The sequence below is a fragment of the Xyrauchen texanus genome, chromosome 4 (assembly GCF_025860055.1).
Source record: "Xyrauchen texanus isolate HMW12.3.18 chromosome 4, RBS_HiC_50CHRs, whole genome shotgun sequence".
NCBI classification, from domain to species: domain Eukaryota; kingdom Metazoa; phylum Chordata; class Actinopteri; order Cypriniformes; family Catostomidae; genus Xyrauchen; species Xyrauchen texanus.
In genome coordinates, this window is record NC_068279.1 from 34,515,888 (window position 1) to 34,536,072 (window position 20,185).

The window sequence follows — 20,185 nt, forward strand, 5'->3', positions numbered from 1 at the left end:
TATTATATCAGCATGCCAAAATGAGGCATGGGAAAAAAAAGCAGCAATTTGCAACATTCAGAGTAACACTAAAAGCAATGCTGATGGACCAAATGGAGGAAGCAACTAACTTCCTGAATCTGTGGTTTCTTTCAGATGGTACCATGGAAAGTTGGACCGAACCATTGCGGAAGAGCGATTGCATCAGGCTCGGACACCGGGCAGCTACCTCATCAGGGAAAGCGACCGGCGGCCTGGCTCCTTCGTGCTGTCCTTCCTCAGTATGACCAATGTGGTCAATCACTTCAGGTGAGCAGTGCTGACTGGCTGTACAGACCTCAGGGGAAGTATTTATTTAAATCTCAGGAACCCAATTACATTCTGTTAATGTTGTGTCCCTTCAAATGAACATTTGTTTAGTCTATTTCTTTATTGATTTATATTAGTGGCCTTGCTAAGGCAGGAACATTCACTATCACAAGAAAAACTATTATGGCTTATACTTGGGTTTTATGTTGAGTTGAACTCAACTTTCCCTGCACGGTTTGTGCTAAAGATATAAATGATACCTCAAAATGTGTGACTTGATAATGAGAGGTGTAATATTACTTTTCTAAGCAATCAGACTTTAAATGTGTAGATCTGGAAAAAACATGTAGTAAAATCTCCTTATTATCTTGTCAACATTTAAAAATCTTTAAACTGATGATTTTCTGGTTGGAAATTGTTTTGCAATTAAAGTATTATAGCACTATAATTTTTTCAGAAATAGAACTGAATGTAATAGTCAGGATTTTTTTTCAATTGCATTATGATGTTAGGGGGTTTCATTTAGTAAAAAACCTTTTCTTGTAAGTTTAAATTTACTATCACTGTGACATTTAGTATTGAATGTTAGTTAAGGAGATATTTTAGGTTTGCTGGCAAAAACTTGACAGGCATTTCTATATGGTTTAAAAGGATTGTTTCTTAGGTTAAAGCTGGAATAGGGAACACATAAAAAATGGTATGATAACATACAAGATCAAGTTCAGAATCATATACCCTCAAGACATTATGAGGAAGGGTTTCAGTTCTGGCTGTTTTTCATCAATGCAACTTGTGCCACTCATGATCCAGTTATGGACAATCTGTGTGTGCGTTTCTTTTTTAAATTATTATTATTATTATTACAAAGAAGGTTAGGAATGTTAAATTGTCTGTGACAAATGCTTGCAGAGTTTTGAAGTGTCTCTTTGCAATAAAGCGCTCACATTTAAATAAAAAAACAATTGGTATAACTAGAATGTTATACCTTCCCACTGCATTTTTTGTTAAATGTATTTGGAATGACCCACACAAATACTTGAACAGTGAAAATGTCACTGTAATTCATTCTGGCATTGTCTTGTAAATTTCATGAAGTAAGGCAAAACACTTAAATTCTCTTTTGGGTGTGTTCAGGATCATCGCGATGTGTGGAGATTACTACATTGGTGGACGGCGCTTCTCATCCTTGTCAGACCTCATTGGTTACTACAGCTATGTGTCTTGCCTACTGAAAGGTGAAAAACTGTTGTCTCCAGTGGCTCCCCCAGAGGTACGATCACAATCTGAACTTCTAACTTTTTTACAAACCATATTAAGGATGGGTCAGGATGGTCGACCATCATAGCATCGCACTGGTAACAAATACACCACCGTCAACAATAAAATTACTGTTGGACTACAAGTTGTTTGCGAAGAGTAATGTTCTCATTATTATGCAAAACCAAGATAGTTTTGTGTCTGAAGTTGTTTATTTGGAATTATCTATGTGCAGCATTACATTTTGTCAGTGCTGATCATAGCATCATTATGTCTTTCTTTAGTCCCTGTGTTTTTAATGTTGCTGTAACCTCGCATTCTCTTTCCAGCCAGTGGAGGATAGGAGACGAGTGAGGGCCATACTTCCATACACCAAAGTGCCAGATACTGATGAAATCAGGTACAAACCTTCTTACACAGTCATTCTAACTTACATTTCAGATGAACACTGTGCTTAGAACAAAGTGTTTAGCCAGACTGTGTTCTGCATGTTAACAAGTTTACATTAAGCATTTACAAACGTAATAGAATTTTAGAATGTTGCAAAACAAAAATAATAAGCAGTTTTTCCACATCATCATTAAATTAGTTTTCAATATTCAATCTAAAAGTAGGGGAAGTATGACTGCTGGTGGGGTTATGCATGCATATGCGCTGCCTTGATTGTTGTTGTGCAAAATAATACATGTTTTCAGATTCTGACACATGCTTTGAATTCTTAAATCAGTCCAAAACTCACTTTACTCTATAGCCACTTCTCAATGAGCTTGCATTTTTACAAGTTTTAATTAGTTAAATAGATGTTTGACCTCCGTAGCTACTTGGCACAAGTTACCAATCTTTTTTACTGTTGTGCTCAACGAGCAATGCAGAGAATAAAAAAGCTGAAAAGACTGCTTTTAAATTTCTATAATAGACTAGTTCTCACTCCCACAAATAGAAGGCCTATCTTAACCTCATTCAGGACATGTTAGGGCTCATAATTCTGAAGAGGGAATTCCAAAATATCAAATTAATACTTATAACTAGGGACATCCATGTCTAAAATGATTTCTGATCTGTCTAATCTATCTGAAATGTTCTTTTTGAGCATTAAATATTTCTTAAAAAGGATTTGGTCATTTATATTTAATGATTTCTTCAGTGTCTAAATTTATAATTTATTGTGTATGTCTCAAGTTTTCTCAAAGGAGACATGTTTATCGTTCACAATGAACTGGAGGACGGCTGGATGTGGGTTACCAATGTTCGGACAGAAGAACAGGGTCTTATTGTGGATGATCTTGTGGAGGAGGTGGTACGTGTTTGTTATAATCTGTTTATTCTAGTCTGAGGTATTGTCTTGTAAGAGTTTCTTACAAAGACAGGTAAAAGATTTCAGTGGTTTTTGTATAATATTGCACATTGATTAATGGCTTTAACTTTGTTCTCAGGGACGTGAAGAGGATCCTCATGAAGGGAAAATGTAAGTAAATAGTTTCATTTGTGTACTGTTTGTAAAAAATCTAATTCTTAAAATGTTTAGCTGCAACTGTAGAAGATCAGTAAACTACAGATAACAAAATGTATTTGCTCAAAATGCTAAAAATCATGTACTAAAATGTTTTGTGAAGTACAACTGTTAGCCTCTTAAAATACAAATTTCAGCATTTGTGTACATTGTTGTGATTTTATTTCATTTTTTTTTTTTTATATATAGAAATGCTATTTTAAGATCAATTATTGTCCTTGGAGGTTTTTAGAGGCATAGTTTACCCAAAATTGAAAATTCTCTAATTTATCATTTACACTCATGCCATCCCAGATGTGTATAACTTTGTTAATTTTTAGAAGAATGTATAAGCTCTATTGGTCCATTCAATGCAAGTGAATGGTTGCCAGAACTTTGAAGCTCCAAAACGGACATTAAGGCAGCCTAAAAGTAATCCATACGACTCCAGATGTTAAATCTCTATCTTCAGAAGCAATATGGTAGATGTGGATGAGGTAGAAGTCCTCTTTACTATAAATTCTCCTCCCTGCTCAGTAGGTGGGGAAATGCATGAAGAATGTGAATTGCCAAAAAACTAAAGAAGAATGTTAAAGTCAATGTGGAGATTTATAGTTACAAAATATACTGAAATATTTACATTTATTCATTTGGCAGTTGCTTTTATCCAAAGCAACTTACAAAAGAGGAACACCTAAGCGAATCATCTTAAGGAGACAGTGGTACAATAGTGCCATATTACAAAGTTTCACTAGCATCAGAATAGTATTCAAAACATATACAAGTGCAATTTTTATTTACAGGTGAAACTCGAAAAATTAGAATATCGTGCAAAAGTTAATTAATTTCAGTAATTCAACTTAAAAGGTGAAACTAATATATTATATAGACTCATTACAAGCAAAGTAAGATATTTCAAGCCTTTATTTGATATAATTTTGATGATTATGGCTTACAGCTTATGAAAACCCCAAATTCAGAATCTCAGAAAATTAGAATATTGTGAAAAGGTTCAGTATTGTAGGCTCAAAGTGTCACACTCTAATCAGCTAAACATCTGCAAAGGGTTCCTGAGCCTTCAAATGGTCTCTCAGTCTGGTTCAGTTGAATTCACAATCATGGGGAAGACTGCTGACCTGACAGTTGTGCAGAAAACTATCATTGACACCCTCCACAAGGAGGGAAAGCCTCAAAAGGTAATTGCAAAAGAAGTTGGATGTTCTCAAAGTGCTGTATCAAAGCACATTAATAGAAAGTTAAGTGGAAGGGAAAAGTGTGGAAGAAAAAGGTGCACAAGCAGCAGGGATGACCGTAGCCTGGAGAGGATTGTCAGGAAAAGGCCATTCAAATGTGTGGGGGAGCTTCACAAGGAGTGGACTGAGGCAGGAGTTACTGCATCAAGAGCCACCACACACAGACGGGTCCTGGACATGGGCTTCAAAAGTCAAATGGCTTAACTGGGCTAAAGAAAAAAAGAACTGGTCTGTTGCTCAGTGGTCCAAAGTCCTCTTTTCTGATGAGAGCAAATTTGGCATCTCATTTGGAAACCAAGGTCACAGAATCTGGAGGAAGAATGGAGAGGCACACAATCCAAGATGCTTGAAGTCCAGTGTGAAGTTTCCACAGTCTGTGTTGGTTTGGGGAGCCATGTCATCGGCTGGTGTTGGTCCACTGTGCTTTATTAAGTCCAGAGTCAACGCAGCCATCTACCGGGACATTTTAGAGCACTTCATGCTTCCTTCAGCAGACAAGCTTTATGGAGATGCTGACTTCATTTTCCAGCAGGACTTGGCACCTGCCCACACTGCCAAAAGTACCAAAACCTGGTTCAATGACCATGGTATTACTGTGCTTGATTGGCCAGCAAACTCGCCTGACCTGAACCCCATAGAGAATCTATGGGGCATTATAAGAGAAAGATGAGAGACATGAGACCAAACAATGCAGAAGAGCTGAAGGCAGCTATTGAAGCATCTTGGTCTTCCATAACACCTCAGCAGTGCCACAGGCTGATAGCATCCATGCCACACCGCATTGAGGCAGTAATTAATGCAAAAGGGGCCCAAACCAAGTACTGAGTACATATGCATGATTATACTTTTCAGAGGGCTGACATTTCTGTATTTAAAATCCTTTTTTTATTGATTTCATGTAATATTCTAATTTTCTGAGATTCTGAATTTGGGGTTTTCATAAGCTGTAAGCCATAATCATCAAAATTATATCAAATAAAGGCTTGAAATATCTTACTTTGCTTGTAATGAGTCTATATAATATATTAGTTTCACCTTTTAAGTTGAATTACTGAAATTAATGAACTTTTGCACGATATTCTAATTTTTCGAGTTTCACCTGTAGTTATTTATGTTTTGTTAGTGACTAGTTAAGTGCTCTTGGAAAGACCGAACTCATTGTCTTTCCTGCCAACCCTGATGTTGAACACAACATCACCGTGCAGCTGGGTCCAACTACAGTTTCGCCTTCCAAAATGGTCAGAAATCTAGGGGTAACCATTTATAACAAACTAAATTTCACAGACCACATCTGAAAGACTGCAAGATCATGTAGATTTACACTCTACAATATCAGGAAGATAAGACCCTTCTTATCTGAACATGCCACACAACTGCTTGTTCAGTCACTTGTCATAACCGCATAACCGTTGAACCGCATCAGAGCCTTGAATTTGATACGTGTATCAACTGGTATCCAGTGGAGAGAGACAAGGAGTCGTGTAACGTGATCTCTTTGGTTCATTAAAGACCAGATGTGCTGCTGCATTCTGGATCCTTTGCAGAGGTCTAATTGCACATGCAGGGAGGCCTGCAATGAGAGCATTACAGTAGTCCAGTCTAGTTATGACAAGTGACTGAACAATCAGTTGTGTGGCATGTTCAGATAGGAAGGGTCTTATCTTCCAGATGTTGTAGAGTGAAAATCTACATGATCTTGCGGTCTTTGAGATGTGGTCTGTGAAATTTAGTTTGTTATCAATGGTTACCCTTAGATTTCGGACCATTTTTGAAGGTGCTACTGTAGTCGAACCCAGCTGCACGGTGATGTTGTGTTCGACAGTGATTCAAGCAGTCACTGTGGTGTCGTTGGGCTGGAAAGACAAGTAGAGTTGTGTGTCATCGGCGTAGCAGTGGCATGAGAAACCATGTGCCTGAATGATGGGTCCCAGTGATGTTGTGTATATAGAGAAGAGAAGTGGCCCAAGCACCGATCCCTGAGGTACCCCGGTAAGTAGTTGATGTGGCTTGGATACCACACCAGATCACAAATATTGATCTGTTTATTATCCAAACCTATCAAATTGCTTTTGAAGATATGGATTTAACCACTGGAGTCATATGTATTACTTTTATGCTGCCTTTGTGTTTTTTGGAGCTTAAATAAATTCTGGCAACCACTTACCTGCATTGTTTGAACCTACAGAATACAACATAATTTTCTTGGCAGCCATCCTTGTTTAGTTGTACATGCATATCTCTTTTTTTTTTTTTTTTTGTGCCCGATGAGTTTGTTCAGTATGCCATTGCATAATCCATGTCTGCCAGATTAAGTGTCACATTCTGCACTTGTGCTCATGAATATGTATATACATGTTGGGCCTGGGGTGCGGTCCCCCCTCTGCCCTGTTTATTTATTGTCTCATTACCTGTTTCCCATGTTTTTCCTCTTCTGACCGTCTTGCTAGCTGGTACCATGGGAAGATCAACAAACAAGAGGCATACAACTTGTTAATGACAGGTACATGAACGTGACATTAACTGATGGCTATTACATGTACACCCTGTTAGGTGATATTACACTGCTGTGACGCAACCAGACTCAAGGAGAATTTTCATGGCAGCATAATCAGTAGGTCTGCAGCCATCCATTTTACTAGCAGTTAAAAATAACATCATCCTTATTTCACTGAAGGAATAGTTCACCCAAAAGTTACAATTCTGTCATTATTCACTCACGTGATGTTCCAAATGTTCCATACACATTCTTTCCAAACAATTTCAGTTTATAGTGACCACAACTGTTAAGCTTTAAAGAAGGCAAAAAAGAAACAATTGTATCATAAAAGTTGTCCACATTACTTGTGTGCTTTATTCCAAGTCTTCTGAAGCCACATAATGACAAAATATTCCTTTTTGGGTGACTATTCCTCCAAGTCAAATTACATATGTCCTAAGCAACATGTTATATTCATAAAGGCATTGAACCCATAAGGTATCACTTTGACCTCATTTAAACTCTCATTATTGCAGATCAAAAACATTTTCAAACATTCATCAAATGCTTTAGCTTAGTCTACCATTTTAGTGTTGGAGTCTATGAAAAGCTCTCCCTAGATCCCTTCTTAACTGCCATTTAAATCCAATGAAAAGTTATTTTAAAACACCTTTTCCCCTTCTTTCTCAGTTGGCCAAGTATGCAGCTTTCTGGTCAGGCCATCAGACAACACGCCGGGCGACTACTCGCTCTTCTTCCGTACCAATGAGAACATCCAAAGGTTCAAGATCAGCCCCACTCCAAACAACCAGTATATGATGGGAGGGCGGTACTATAACAGGTAGGACTTTAAAATGCTGAGACAATGCCTGACAGCTTCCCTTGAGGTCTGACTTAAATATACGGTCATATGGTTTCCTGCCCTGAAATGCTTCTTTTGCCTTTTTATAGAGTATATTTGTTTACATTATGCCTCCATCACATTCATACATGTTCACTATATCACGAATGTCACATTGTTCTGCAAATGGGGAGAGAGTCATTGCAAATTAGTGGATTTGAACACTACTACACATTATTTATAGTTGTACATAAATATTGTGCTAACGAAGGAGGAAATCTAAGATATATTTCCAGAAAATCAATTTCAGACCACATGCGTGGTTTGGACTTCCTGTTTTTTTTTTGCTGTTCACACTACAAACAAGATATGTTGAATATGGCAAAAATCATCTTTTTGCTGCCTGTCTGAGCAAACCTTCAGTAGATTAAACTAAGGATGCACCGATACATTTTCTATACTTTTTCTCTTTTGATTCCAATACCTGATATCTCAGCATAAATCGAGACCAATACCAGTGTTTTTTTTTTTTTCTTAATCGTTTTAGAATATCTATACATGTAAATGAGTACCCCCCAATTATCATCACACAGTGAGGTAAAGAAACAAATCTTTAACTACACATTATTTTGCTATAAATGTATAGCCCATTAAGAAATACTTTATTGCTAACTAGTCTAATGGATAATGTAGCAGCAAAATTAACAGTAATTCCAGTTAAATTATTAGTTGAAAAGAAGTCAGTTTTATTTGCATTTATTTATTTATTTATTTATCAACTTGTATCTGCACTTAAAAGCATTCAGATCTCTTTTTTTGTTCACTTTAGTTGTAAGAAATGTCCTCTTTTCATTCACAGGTTTTTTAAAACCCTGTCAACTTAAATATTGTTTTAATTTGTAAGAATAATAATGAAGTTATTATTATTATTATTATTATTATTATTATTATTATTATTATTATTGACTTTTAGAATTTTATAATACAAGAGTAATATATTTCAATTGTGCACCTTTGGCTTTAAAACCCTCTGTCTTTTATTTTGACTGTCATAATACATAATAAGTATGTGGACTAGTTCACAGTAGTTTAATTAGCTTCTTATTCCAAATCTGGTGAAATGCTCCCCTGGGGCCATTCTCATTGCATGTTACAAGCAAACTGAAATATTGAGCATCTATATCTGAGATGTTGTTTATGTGGTGCACTCAAATAGCAGCGAGCACTTCACCAGTCTTCGTGTGCTTATGTGCAGAGCAGATGTGTCAGCAGAGCAGCATCATCACTGAAACGTGCTGCAAATGCATACTGTTTTTTTTTACCTCTAAAACGTAGCCTTTTGTGATTTCACAAAGTTATCACATGTCTTCAAGAGTATTTTAATAAAATGCATGAATCATATGGACAACTTTAATAGTGCTTTTATGATTCTCTCATTTTTGTAGCTTGACAGTGATGAACATGACTAACACATAGTATTGGATTTGGATCGGGCTCATCGGATCGATACCCATTTAAAAACTTTTGTATCGGTGCCGATACCAATCCAGATATCAGATCGGTACCTCCCTAGATTATACCCTGGCCTATACCATATTTTGTCTTGGAGCTGATTTAATTCAAATGTATTTTGGCTTTGCAAACAATAATGTAAATCTCATAGCTTTATATACAGCTGGTCTCAAATAGTTTGCCCTTTAATAATTTTCTTGGCAGTGTTGACGATATTATCGAACATTACCGAAAAGAGCAGATTGTGGAGGGCTACACTCTGAAAGATCCTGTCTCTGTCCAGGTAAATAAAAGAAAGGTCCATCCAGTGAACTCCGTTAATGCTGAAGATCAAAATAGTAAGCATAATACTGTGTTTATGCTCTTTAGCAACAAGAACAAGTCCTCTCTGACTTGGTCGATGGCAACGAAATCTATAACACTATTCGACGGAAAACAAAAGATGCTTTCTACAAAAACATTGTCAAGAAAGGATATCTTCTCTTCAACAAAGGTAAGGCAAAGATTAGGTAGGCAAAAATTAGTTCAACCAAATGCAATCATTGTTATTGGGTGGCTGACATGAATTTTCAAGAACTTTCAAGTAGATACAGCGCTGGCCGGTGGTGTGACATGCTACTGCTCATCTACAACAATTTTAAACCAAAGTTTTCTATAATTATTATGCTTACCATTATTACATACCATCTGTCACACCGCAGGATCTTTTAAAATGAACTAGTGAAGATAACATTTTGAAAAATCTAGAATACAATGTGACTAGCTATATACTTAAACTTAAGATTTCACTTTCACATTTTAACCATTAAACTTGATGTTGAATAAAACGTTAATGGACTTAACACTACCTTTTCAGCACATCAAAGCGTGAGAAACATGTTTGTATCAATGTTCACTTATGCTTAGTGGGGCTTGTGTTAATCACAAGAGGATGTGGATCATTTGTAGCACACATAAGCCCCATGCGAGTGTGGTTTTGTGAAACCATAATTGATGTCAGTCTTTGATCATATCAAGGAGCTCAGATTAGAGAAGCAGAACAAAAAGCAAAGTGTTTACCTGAACTCAGAGCTGTCCAGTTCAATGGGTATTTCAGCCTTTGGTGGTGCTCAAGAGATTGGGTGTTTTGTGGGGGTGCATTGGGTGATCAAATGGTAAAACGATGTTCTACGTTTTGAAATGAATTTGACATTTCTGACACCTTTTCTTGTTTTGTAGTCAGCTGGTATGAGGTGTGCTAAAATCTTTATACCTGAAATCCCTGCTGAAATCTACAGCCTCCCAGTGCAAAATTTACATTTTTGTCTCTTAAAAATGTACGACCTTAATAAATCGGGTGGTCTCTGGTGGTTTGTGTCCCATAAAGAGAATTTTACAGCTTACCATAGAGCTACAAAAATCATAAAAGTTGATTAGTTCCCTAGATGTTATGATTATTAATCTTAATTAACACAATTTGTTAACTGCGTGCCACATTTTTAACATAAGCCAAACACCTACAACAAGCTGAGAACTGTTCCTGAACTTCTTTATTGCTGTTTTTTTGCAAAAATAAATCAAGACATTGCATTAACAGTGAACATCACATTGGTCTTCTTACTTGCATGAAAAACAAAACATGATAACATTTTGAATAAATGAGACAATTCCGACAATGCTAAAATGCTTCCATCTCATTATAATTAACAAAAGCTATTACAGCGTGTTTACACAGTTAAACACTACAGTTCGAGCCATGCAGTTCAGTGTGAGTTTACTTAAGGTTTGATCTCACTGAAACACTCACACTATAAACAATAAAGCTGTATAGTCTGCTGAAATAAGCTTTACTGACTTGTTTATTGTAATGGGAACATTCTAGTGTTGTCGTGTTGCTCGTTTACACTTACAGTTGAAGTCAGAAGTTTACATACACTTAGGTTGAAGTAATGAAATCTCATTTTTTAACCACTCCACAGATTTCATATTACTATATTACATAAACTATAGTTTTGGCTTTTAATTGACTATCACAATTCCAGTGGGTCAGAAGTTTATGTACACCAAGTTAACTGTGCCTTTAAGCAGCTTGGGAAATTAATTAGCCAATTAGCTTCTAATAGGCTAATTTGAGTCAAGTGGAGGTGTACCTGTGGATGTATTTTAAGGCCTACTTTCAAACTTAGTGCCTCTTTGCTTGACATCATGGAAAATCAAAAGAAATCAGCCAAGACCTCCTGTTGTTCTGGTTCATCCTTTGAGCAATTTCCAAATGCCTGAAGGTACCACGTCCATCTGTACAAACCATAGTATGCAAGTGTAAACATCATGGGACCATGCAGCCATCATAACGCTCAGGAAGGAGACTCGTTCTGTCTCCTAGAGATTGGTGTGAAAGTGCAAATCAATCCCAGAACAACAGCAAAAGACCTTGTGAGATGCTGGAGGAAACAGGTAGACAAGTATCTATATACACAGTAAACGAGTCTTATATCAACATAACCTGAAAGGCTGCTCAGCAAGGACGAAACCACTGCTTCAAACCAGCCATAAAACAGCCAGACTACAGTTTGCAAGTGTAAATGGGGACAAAGAGATTACATTTTGCAGAAATGTCCTCTGGTCTGATGAAACAAGAATTGAACTTTTTGGCCATATTGACCATTATGTTTGGAGGAAAAAGGACGAGGCATGCAAGCCAAAGAACAACATCCCAACCATGAAGCATGGGGGTGGCAGCATCATGTTGTGGGGGTGCTTTGCTGCAGAAGGGACCGGTGCACTTCACAAAATAGATGGCATCATGAGGAAGGAAAATTATGTGGATATATTGAATGAACATCTCAATACATCAGCTAAGAAGTTAAAGCTTGGTTGCAAATGGGTCTTCATTTGGTTGCAAATGGGGACAATGGCCCCAAGCATTCCTCAAATTGTGGCAAAATGGCTTAAGAACAACAAAGTCAAGATATTGGAGTGGCCTGACCTCAATCCAATAGAACATTTGTGGGCAGAACTGAAAAAGCATGTGTGAGCTTGGAGGCCTACTTACCTGACTCAGTTACACCAGTTCTGTCTGGAGGAATGGGTCAAAATTTTTGAAATGTTTAAAAAAAAAAAAAAGACTTTTTTATTTTTTATTTTGGTGATTTAGTTGTATTTATTTGCCATTAAATATTTGCAGAAACATTATGGAACACAAGGGGAAGGAAGGTCGAGTTTTGCTCTAAAAGCAAAAATTTCCAGCATTTTATTGTTAGAAGCTTGTGGAAGCCTTAACCAAAATGTTTAACCCAATTTATAAAATGTAAAGGCAATGCCAACAAATACTAACAGTGTATGTAAACTCCTGACCCACTGGCAATGTGATGAAATAAATAAAAGCAGAAATAAATAAATCTCTCCACTATTATTCTAACATTTCATATTTTATATAAAATAATAAAGTAGTGATCCTAACTGACCTAAGAAAGGGAATGTTTTCTATGATTAAATGTCAGGAATTGTGAAAAACTGTGTATTATTGCAATGATTACTCATTAGCTCTTAACAGATTATTCAGCTTGTGCCCTGACTTAAACATGCTTACTACTACGGAGCCCCCGAAGTGACCTGTGCAAAAAAAAAATCTAAGAGACTTTCTCGTGCGCAGGAGATGCTATCGCATGCGCACGAGAAGCTATCGCGTGCGCACGAGAAAGTCTCTTAGATTTTTTTTTTTTGCATACTTTCGCGTGCGCACGCGTTACAGTTTCCGGTGTGTGTATATAGCTCTTTTCCGATTGCGTCATTGCCATCATTCATTTACTCAAAGATACTGAGAGCATGGATGCGCATGAATTTATAGAGATATATTTTAAACTTGACCTTCAATACAAAGACATTACTGTCTATGACATCTGTAATACTGTCATGGCCGAGACACGCTTTGATCTTCCAAAGCAATAGACTTGTACTTGCATTTAACACGAGAACTACTGGAATTCTATAACTACTAGAATGGCCATAGCGGTCATTCTGACCGTTCATACTAGATAAATTTACAAATTTGATTTATATTAAATTATTCTCCTAAAAGGGGGCCCCCTTTTTTGTTCAAGTAAGCCCACTTTTAGGAGAATTCGTTCATAATGATTTTACAGCATACTATTTTCATTATAGTTTTACAGCATGATATTTTTGCTCTCTGTAAAACAAATATTGCTTTCTAAATCAGTTTTCCCACAGTTTAGCGAATGGTCATATTCTTTATTAACCGCTTTGGCCATTTTGGGTTAGGCCTATATGCGTTTTATACATGTCTAAGGTTTTTACTATGCATTGAAATACACTTTGGTGATGTTTTTATAAGCTATTGTATTGATTTGTTTTTATTTTACAAAGACAATAATTTTATATAAATAATCAAATTTGTATCTGTAATTAGCTACAATAGCAAGTTCTGTGGTTGTCGATGAACTAATACATTTTTACATTCATTAGAATTAAAATTTTGTGTCCTGGTGTTTATTATTAATATAACAGATTCATTTATTCATGGATTTTGATTCCAGTGAAAAAACTTGCTGTACACAAAGCGAGGCACGCACCTTCCGGGGCAGTCTAGCAGCTAATATATAGGCTAATATATATAGGCCTATGTATTTGTATAGTCTAGCACTATTATATATTACAAAAAAAGATCGTATTATGTAGGACTATCTCGTGTCAGCTTAGCTCCATTTGATCCATATTATTCTATTTTATTCAATAGAAGGGTGATGACGCCATAAAATATGACGACAGACATTAGAAGCTTCATTCTAAAACCTCAATAGAAGTTTCGAATGTAAATATGACGTGACATTTGGTACAGTCTAGTATGAACGGTCAGAATGACCGCTATGGCCATTCTAGTAGTTCTAGAATTCCAGTAGTTCTCGTGTTAAATGCAAGTACAAGTCTATTGCTTGATTAGTGTCCTTTGGAAGATCAAAGCGTGTCTCAGCCATGACAGTATTACAAATGTCATAGACAGTAATGTCTTTGTATTGAAGGCCAAGTTTAAAATATATCTCTATAAATTCATGCGCATCCATGCTCTCAGTATCTTTGAGTAAATGAATGATGGCAATGACGCAATCGGAAAAGAGCTATACACACCGGAAACTGTAACGCGTGCGCACGCGATAGTCTTAGATTTTTTTTTTTGCACAGGTCACTTCGGGGGCTCCGTATACTACTAATAAAGAGGGCAAAAACATCTTTTAAAAATACCTCTAAATGACATTCACTGAATTAAAGGGGGGAAAAAACTGAGTTTAATTCAGTAAAGAAATTCACTACAAAAAAATCGTATTTTTGAGTGTCTTTCCATTTAAAATTGTCTAACAATCCTTAAAACATGATAAATTTACTTGAGAAGCAACATATAATATATTTAGACTTGCTTTTAGAGAATGTATCTTAAATATACATTTATTTGAATATTTTAATAATTGTGCAGCCCTACAATAGAGTATTGAGAAGAGTAATGTGCATCAGTCAGATCTTAACTTTTTGCCTGTACTTCTGTAGGTAAGGGCAAGCGCTGGAAGAACCTGTACTTTATACTGGAGGGAAACGATGCTCAGCTCATTTACTTTGAGAGTGAAAAGCGAGCCACCAAACCCAAAGGACTCATTGACTTGAGCGTGTGCTCTGTGTACGGAGTCCACGACAGTCTGTTTGGCAGGTATGAAAATGAAGTAATGCAATATATATATATATATATATATATATATATATATATATATATATATATATATATATATATATATATATATATATATATATATATATATATATATATATATATATATATATATATATATATATACACACATACACACACACACACACACAGAGCATCCAGAAAGTATTCAGTGCTTTCTCCACATTTTGTTATGTTACAGCCTTATTCCAAAATGGATTAAATTCATAATTTTCCTCAAAATTCTACAAACAATACCCCAATGTAAAATAAGTTTGTTTGAAATCTTTGCAAATTTACTAAAAATGAAAAAAAAAATCACATGTACATAAGTATTCACAGCCTTTGCCATGACACTTAAAATTGAGCTCAGGTGCATCCTATTTCCACTGATCATCCTTGATGTTTCTACAACTTGATTGGCGTCCACCTGTGGTAAATTCAGTTGATTTGGACATGATTTGGGAAGGCATACACCTGTCTATATAAGGTCCCACAGTTAACAGTGCATGTCAGAGCACAAACCAGGCCATGAAGTCCAAGGAATTATCTGTAGACCCTCTGAGACAGGATTGTAATGAGGCACAGACCTGGGGAAGGGTACAGAACAAATTCTGCACCATTGAAGATCCCAATGAGCACAGTGGCCTCCATCATCCGTAAATGGAAGAAGTTTGGAACCTCCAGGATTCTTCCTAGAGCTGGCCACCCGGCCAAACTGAGTGATCAGGGGAAAATTGCTTTAGTCAGGGAGGTGACCAAGAACCCGATGGTCACTCTGACAGAGCTCCAGCGTTTCTGTGTGGAGAGAGGAGAACCTTCCAGAACAACCATCTCTGCAGCACTCCACCAATCAGGCTTGTACGGAAGCCACTCCTCAGTAAAAGGCACATGACAGCCTGCCTGTAGTTTGCCAAAAGGCACCTGAAGGACTCTCAGACCATGAGAAACAAAGATTGAGCTCTTTGGCCTGAAACGCAAGTGTCAAGTCTGGAGGAAACCAGGTTACCGCTCATCACCTGGCCAATATCATCCCTACAGTGAACCATGGTGGTGGCAGCATCATGCTGTGGGGATGTTTTTCAGCGGCAGGAACTGGGAGACTAGTCCGGATCGAGGGAAAGATGAATGCAGCAATGTACAGATACATCCTTGATGAAAACCTGCTCCAGAGCGCTCTGGACCTCAGACTGGGTCGATGGTTCATCTTCCGACAGGACAACGAACCCAAGCACACAGCCAAGATAACAAAGGAGTGGCTACGGGACAACTCTTGTGAATGTCCCTGAGTGGCCCAGCCAGAGCCCAGACTTGAACCGATTGAACATCTCTGGAGAGATCTGAAAATGGCTGTGCACTGACACTCCCCGTCCAACCTGATGGAGCTTGAGAGGTCCTGCAAAGAAGAATGGGAGAAACTGCCCAAAAATAGGTGTGCCAAGCTTGTGCGTATGTGCGTTAGTTGTGCAGTTAGTTGCCCCGGAAGAGTCTCTTTAGGACTTCCCGTGAACTTTCGTCGCCATAGCAACCAAATGCAGTGATTTGTGATCTGGGTCAACACTAACGAAAAGAGTTTCATCGATGCACATGAATGTGCATTCTACAATGCACAAATAAACAGTAATCAGTTAAAATGCCCAAATTCTCACACCAATATATGTAGCAAATTTGGTAGTATAAATGTACACAGTATAGGTTAAGTACCAACGTACCTTTACACCATAATATGTAGGGAAACAGTAAGAATTAAATTAAACTATGTCCATTATAAATGTCCTTACATAGTAATGTAGAATCAGGACAGTCGCGTTTGACAACCGTTATAATTTATATAAATGACAAATGACTAGATTATTTGTCTGAATACAATTAAAATCATAATACAACTTCTCGTTGTATCAGCTCACAATTTTTACTGTAGGGAGTTAGCTTTAATAAGAGAATTATGATTAACTCTCTTATTGGAGTAATATTATTATCATGGCTTATTGACAATAATATTACACATATTACAATATTACATAAATAAAAAATGTTTTTTTACCTGTATCAAAATAGACCACAGTCAAAAGATCTTTAAAAGGGAAATATGAAAAATGTATCATCACTTGTTATAATTAATTATGAACATTTGGATTGGTTAATAGAATTAACTTGATGTCGCTAATTTAATATTACAATCAATTTATCTGTTCATGAACATTCAGGATTGATCATCTATCAATTCTCTGAAAGGATATTTTTCATGGCCATACAAAAAAAAGTGGCTAAACACTTTCTTAGCATGGAGCTGAGATCGAATTGTTAAATTTACATCGATTTACCAGAATTAACTTGCAAGAATGTACACAACTTTATTTAACTAAAATATGAACACATAACTACTCTAAACAAAAACACTCATACATGGGAAAGGGAAAAGTGAAAATAAAATGAAACGAACAGAATAAGGGAAATGCAATTATGAAAAGTGTCATTTTTGACCATCTGAGAGGACCATCCGTTTCTTAAATTACAAGCACCTTTTGTTACAAAGGGGTTTACCTCTTATACTAAGCCTACGTTCAGTTAGCTACTAGTACGATACTTGCAATTGCCTTTGCTGTTCAGAGAGAGCCCGGATGCAGTTGCAGGATGCAGTTGCAGGAGAAAGGCTTGATGGTTCCTTGGGTCGATGGTGGTGTTCATTGACTCTATGGTAGAAGTTACACATGGCTTGAGGTGTTGAGGCCTGCCGGCCTGCGACCTCTTGGTCGGACCTTTCACTTAGGATTGAGGTCCCTCCTCTTAAGTCTGGCTTGACCAATAAGAAAGGTGCTATTTCCAAGCAGGAAATGTTCTTTTGTTTGGAAGTTGACTCATTTGCATGATTGGGGTTAGTTTAATTTATGCCCCTTATGTACATGAATTAATATAGCAAGCATACAATGCATGCTATCAGGATTATATATACACCAATGTGCAGGGTGTCACACAAGGATTAATTTGATAGGAATCATCATACCAATAATTCTACATTATATGGTGGTTGAGTAATAAGGCATGCATAAAACAGTATATAGTACAAGAGACAATTTACAAAACTGTAATGATCATATACGCAATGTCCTTGGGATATACATGTGAATTTATGGAAAAGTGTGTCCTCACTGTTATGGGCCTCTGCTTGCTACAGTCTTGAGACATATGTTGGCTTATTCATTAAATAATGAATAAATGTGGTCCAGATGCTACATCTGCGTAACACACCTGCATCTCGACGAAATGAAGATTTCTGCAGAAGTTTCCAAGTTACATACAGTTTCAAAACTGAATTTCAACTTAACACGCATATTAAATTGCAATGGTTATGGCATCTCCTGTTATTTGAAAATAGACGCACTTACTAAGATTACTACGGTAACCTAAAGGATGGATAGACAGACACACGTTGTGCACGTTCTTTCAGAGTTGGACAGCGAATCTTCACATAATGACAAAATATGATGCATTATATTTTGATCATGCAATCTTTTGTACATTTTGTAACGTGCTATTTTATAACAGCCTATAATAATGAATAGACGATACACTGGAACAATAAGACAATGCAGCCGCCATAGACATTTGTCAGATATGTTATTATATGTACAGTTATGAACACGTAATTGCCCCAAGTACTCGGAGTACCCGAGTAGACAAAATTACCAAAATGCCCATCCCTTACCTGAACCCCATTGCAAACCTCTGGAATGTGATCAAGAGGAAGATAGATTTGCCACAAGCCATCAAACAAAATCTAATAAAAAAATATTGATTTCTGAACTCTTCCTAAGTTAAAACATTAGTATTGTGTTAAAAATGAATATGAACTTCTGTTCTTTGCATTATTCGAGGTCTGAAAACACAGCATCTTTTTTGTTATACCAGTTGTTATTTGCCTATATGTAGATAATTATATATAATATGTAATATAGTGCTTATAAGATCATTTTGCAGTGGTCTCTTAACATTTTCCAGAGCTGTGTGTATATGTGTGTGTGTGTGTGTATGTATGTATGTATATATATATATATATATATATATATATATCTCACAAAGTACACTGACCACAACATTAAAACCAACTGCCTAATATTTTGTAGGTTCCCCTCGTGCTGCCAAAACAGCGCCAACCGCATCTCAAAATAGAATTCTGAAGAAGAGAATATTCTTCTTACCACAATTGTACAGAGCGGTTATCGGAGTTATCATTAGACTTTGTCAGTTCGAACCAGTCTGGCTATTCTGTGTTGACCTCTCATCAACAAGGCATTTCTATACACAGAACTGACTGGTCACTGGATGTTTTGTTTGAAAATCCCAGGAGATCAGCAGTTACAGAAATGCTAAAACCAGCCCATTTGGCACCAACAATCATGCCATGGTCCAAATCACTAAAGTATTTTTTTTTCCATTCTTATGGTTGATTTGAACATTAACTGAAGCTCCTGACCTGTATCTGTGTGATTTAATACACTGCACAGCTGCCACTCAATTGCCTTGATTAGATATTCACATGGATGATTGTTGGTGCAAGATGGGCTGGTTTGAGTATTTCTGTATTTGCTGATCTCCTGGGAGTTTCAAACAACAAAACATCCAGTGACCTAATATTGACCTTAAGACTTGCCAGTCTATTGTATACTGTGGCAACTTAAAAACAAACACAAAAACAATGTTAAGCTTAATTTCATGGACCAAATAGCTTTCAACTGTGATGACAACTTTCAACTTTCAAAAGAGATGGCTAGAGATTTTCTCATACCAAATTAGCAATTTAGCATGATTACTCAAGGATAAGGTGTTGGAGTGATGGTTGCAGGAAATGGGGCCTGTCTAGATTTGATCAAAAACTTTTTTGACTTTTTTTCAAATAGTGATGGTGCTGTTTTTACATGTAATGTCCTGACTATACTTTGTGATCAGTTGAATGCCACTTTGGTAAAATAAAGTACCAGTTTCCTTCCGAAAAATTTACATCTGTACATTATTCCAAACTTTTGGCTACCAGTGTACATGTATAAATGGCACATGCTAACTTTTCAAGTAAAACATTTCACAAAAATTTTTCTTTAGGTTTTAAATGATGAAACAATAGAAATGGCATTCAAAATGTGGACACAATATTTGGACACTTTCTGGTTGTCAGGCATTATTGTAAAAAAATATATATATATATATATATTATTTATTTATTTATTTGTATTATGTGTGTGTGTATGTGTGTATATATATATATATATATATATATATATATATATATATATATATATATATATATATATATATATATATACATATATATATATATATATATATATATATATATATATATACA

General features: G+C 36.4%; 1 protein-coding gene across 1 annotated transcript in view; it reads left to right on the forward strand.

Moving 5' to 3' along the window:
• LOC127642962 (ras GTPase-activating protein 1-like) overlaps positions 1–20,185 on the forward strand; it is a 76,344-nt gene that overhangs the window by 32,493 nt on the left and 23,666 nt on the right. The window contains 10 exon segments of the mRNA XM_052125434.1: positions 136–288; positions 1,423–1,558; positions 1,875–1,945; positions 2,725–2,842; positions 2,979–3,010; positions 6,735–6,787; positions 7,454–7,604; positions 9,321–9,399; positions 9,486–9,609; positions 14,652–14,808. Of these exon segments, the coding sequence (XP_051981394.1) occupies positions 136–288; positions 1,423–1,558; positions 1,875–1,945; positions 2,725–2,842; positions 2,979–3,010; positions 6,735–6,787; positions 7,454–7,604; positions 9,321–9,399; positions 9,486–9,609; positions 14,652–14,808 (1,074 nt within the window).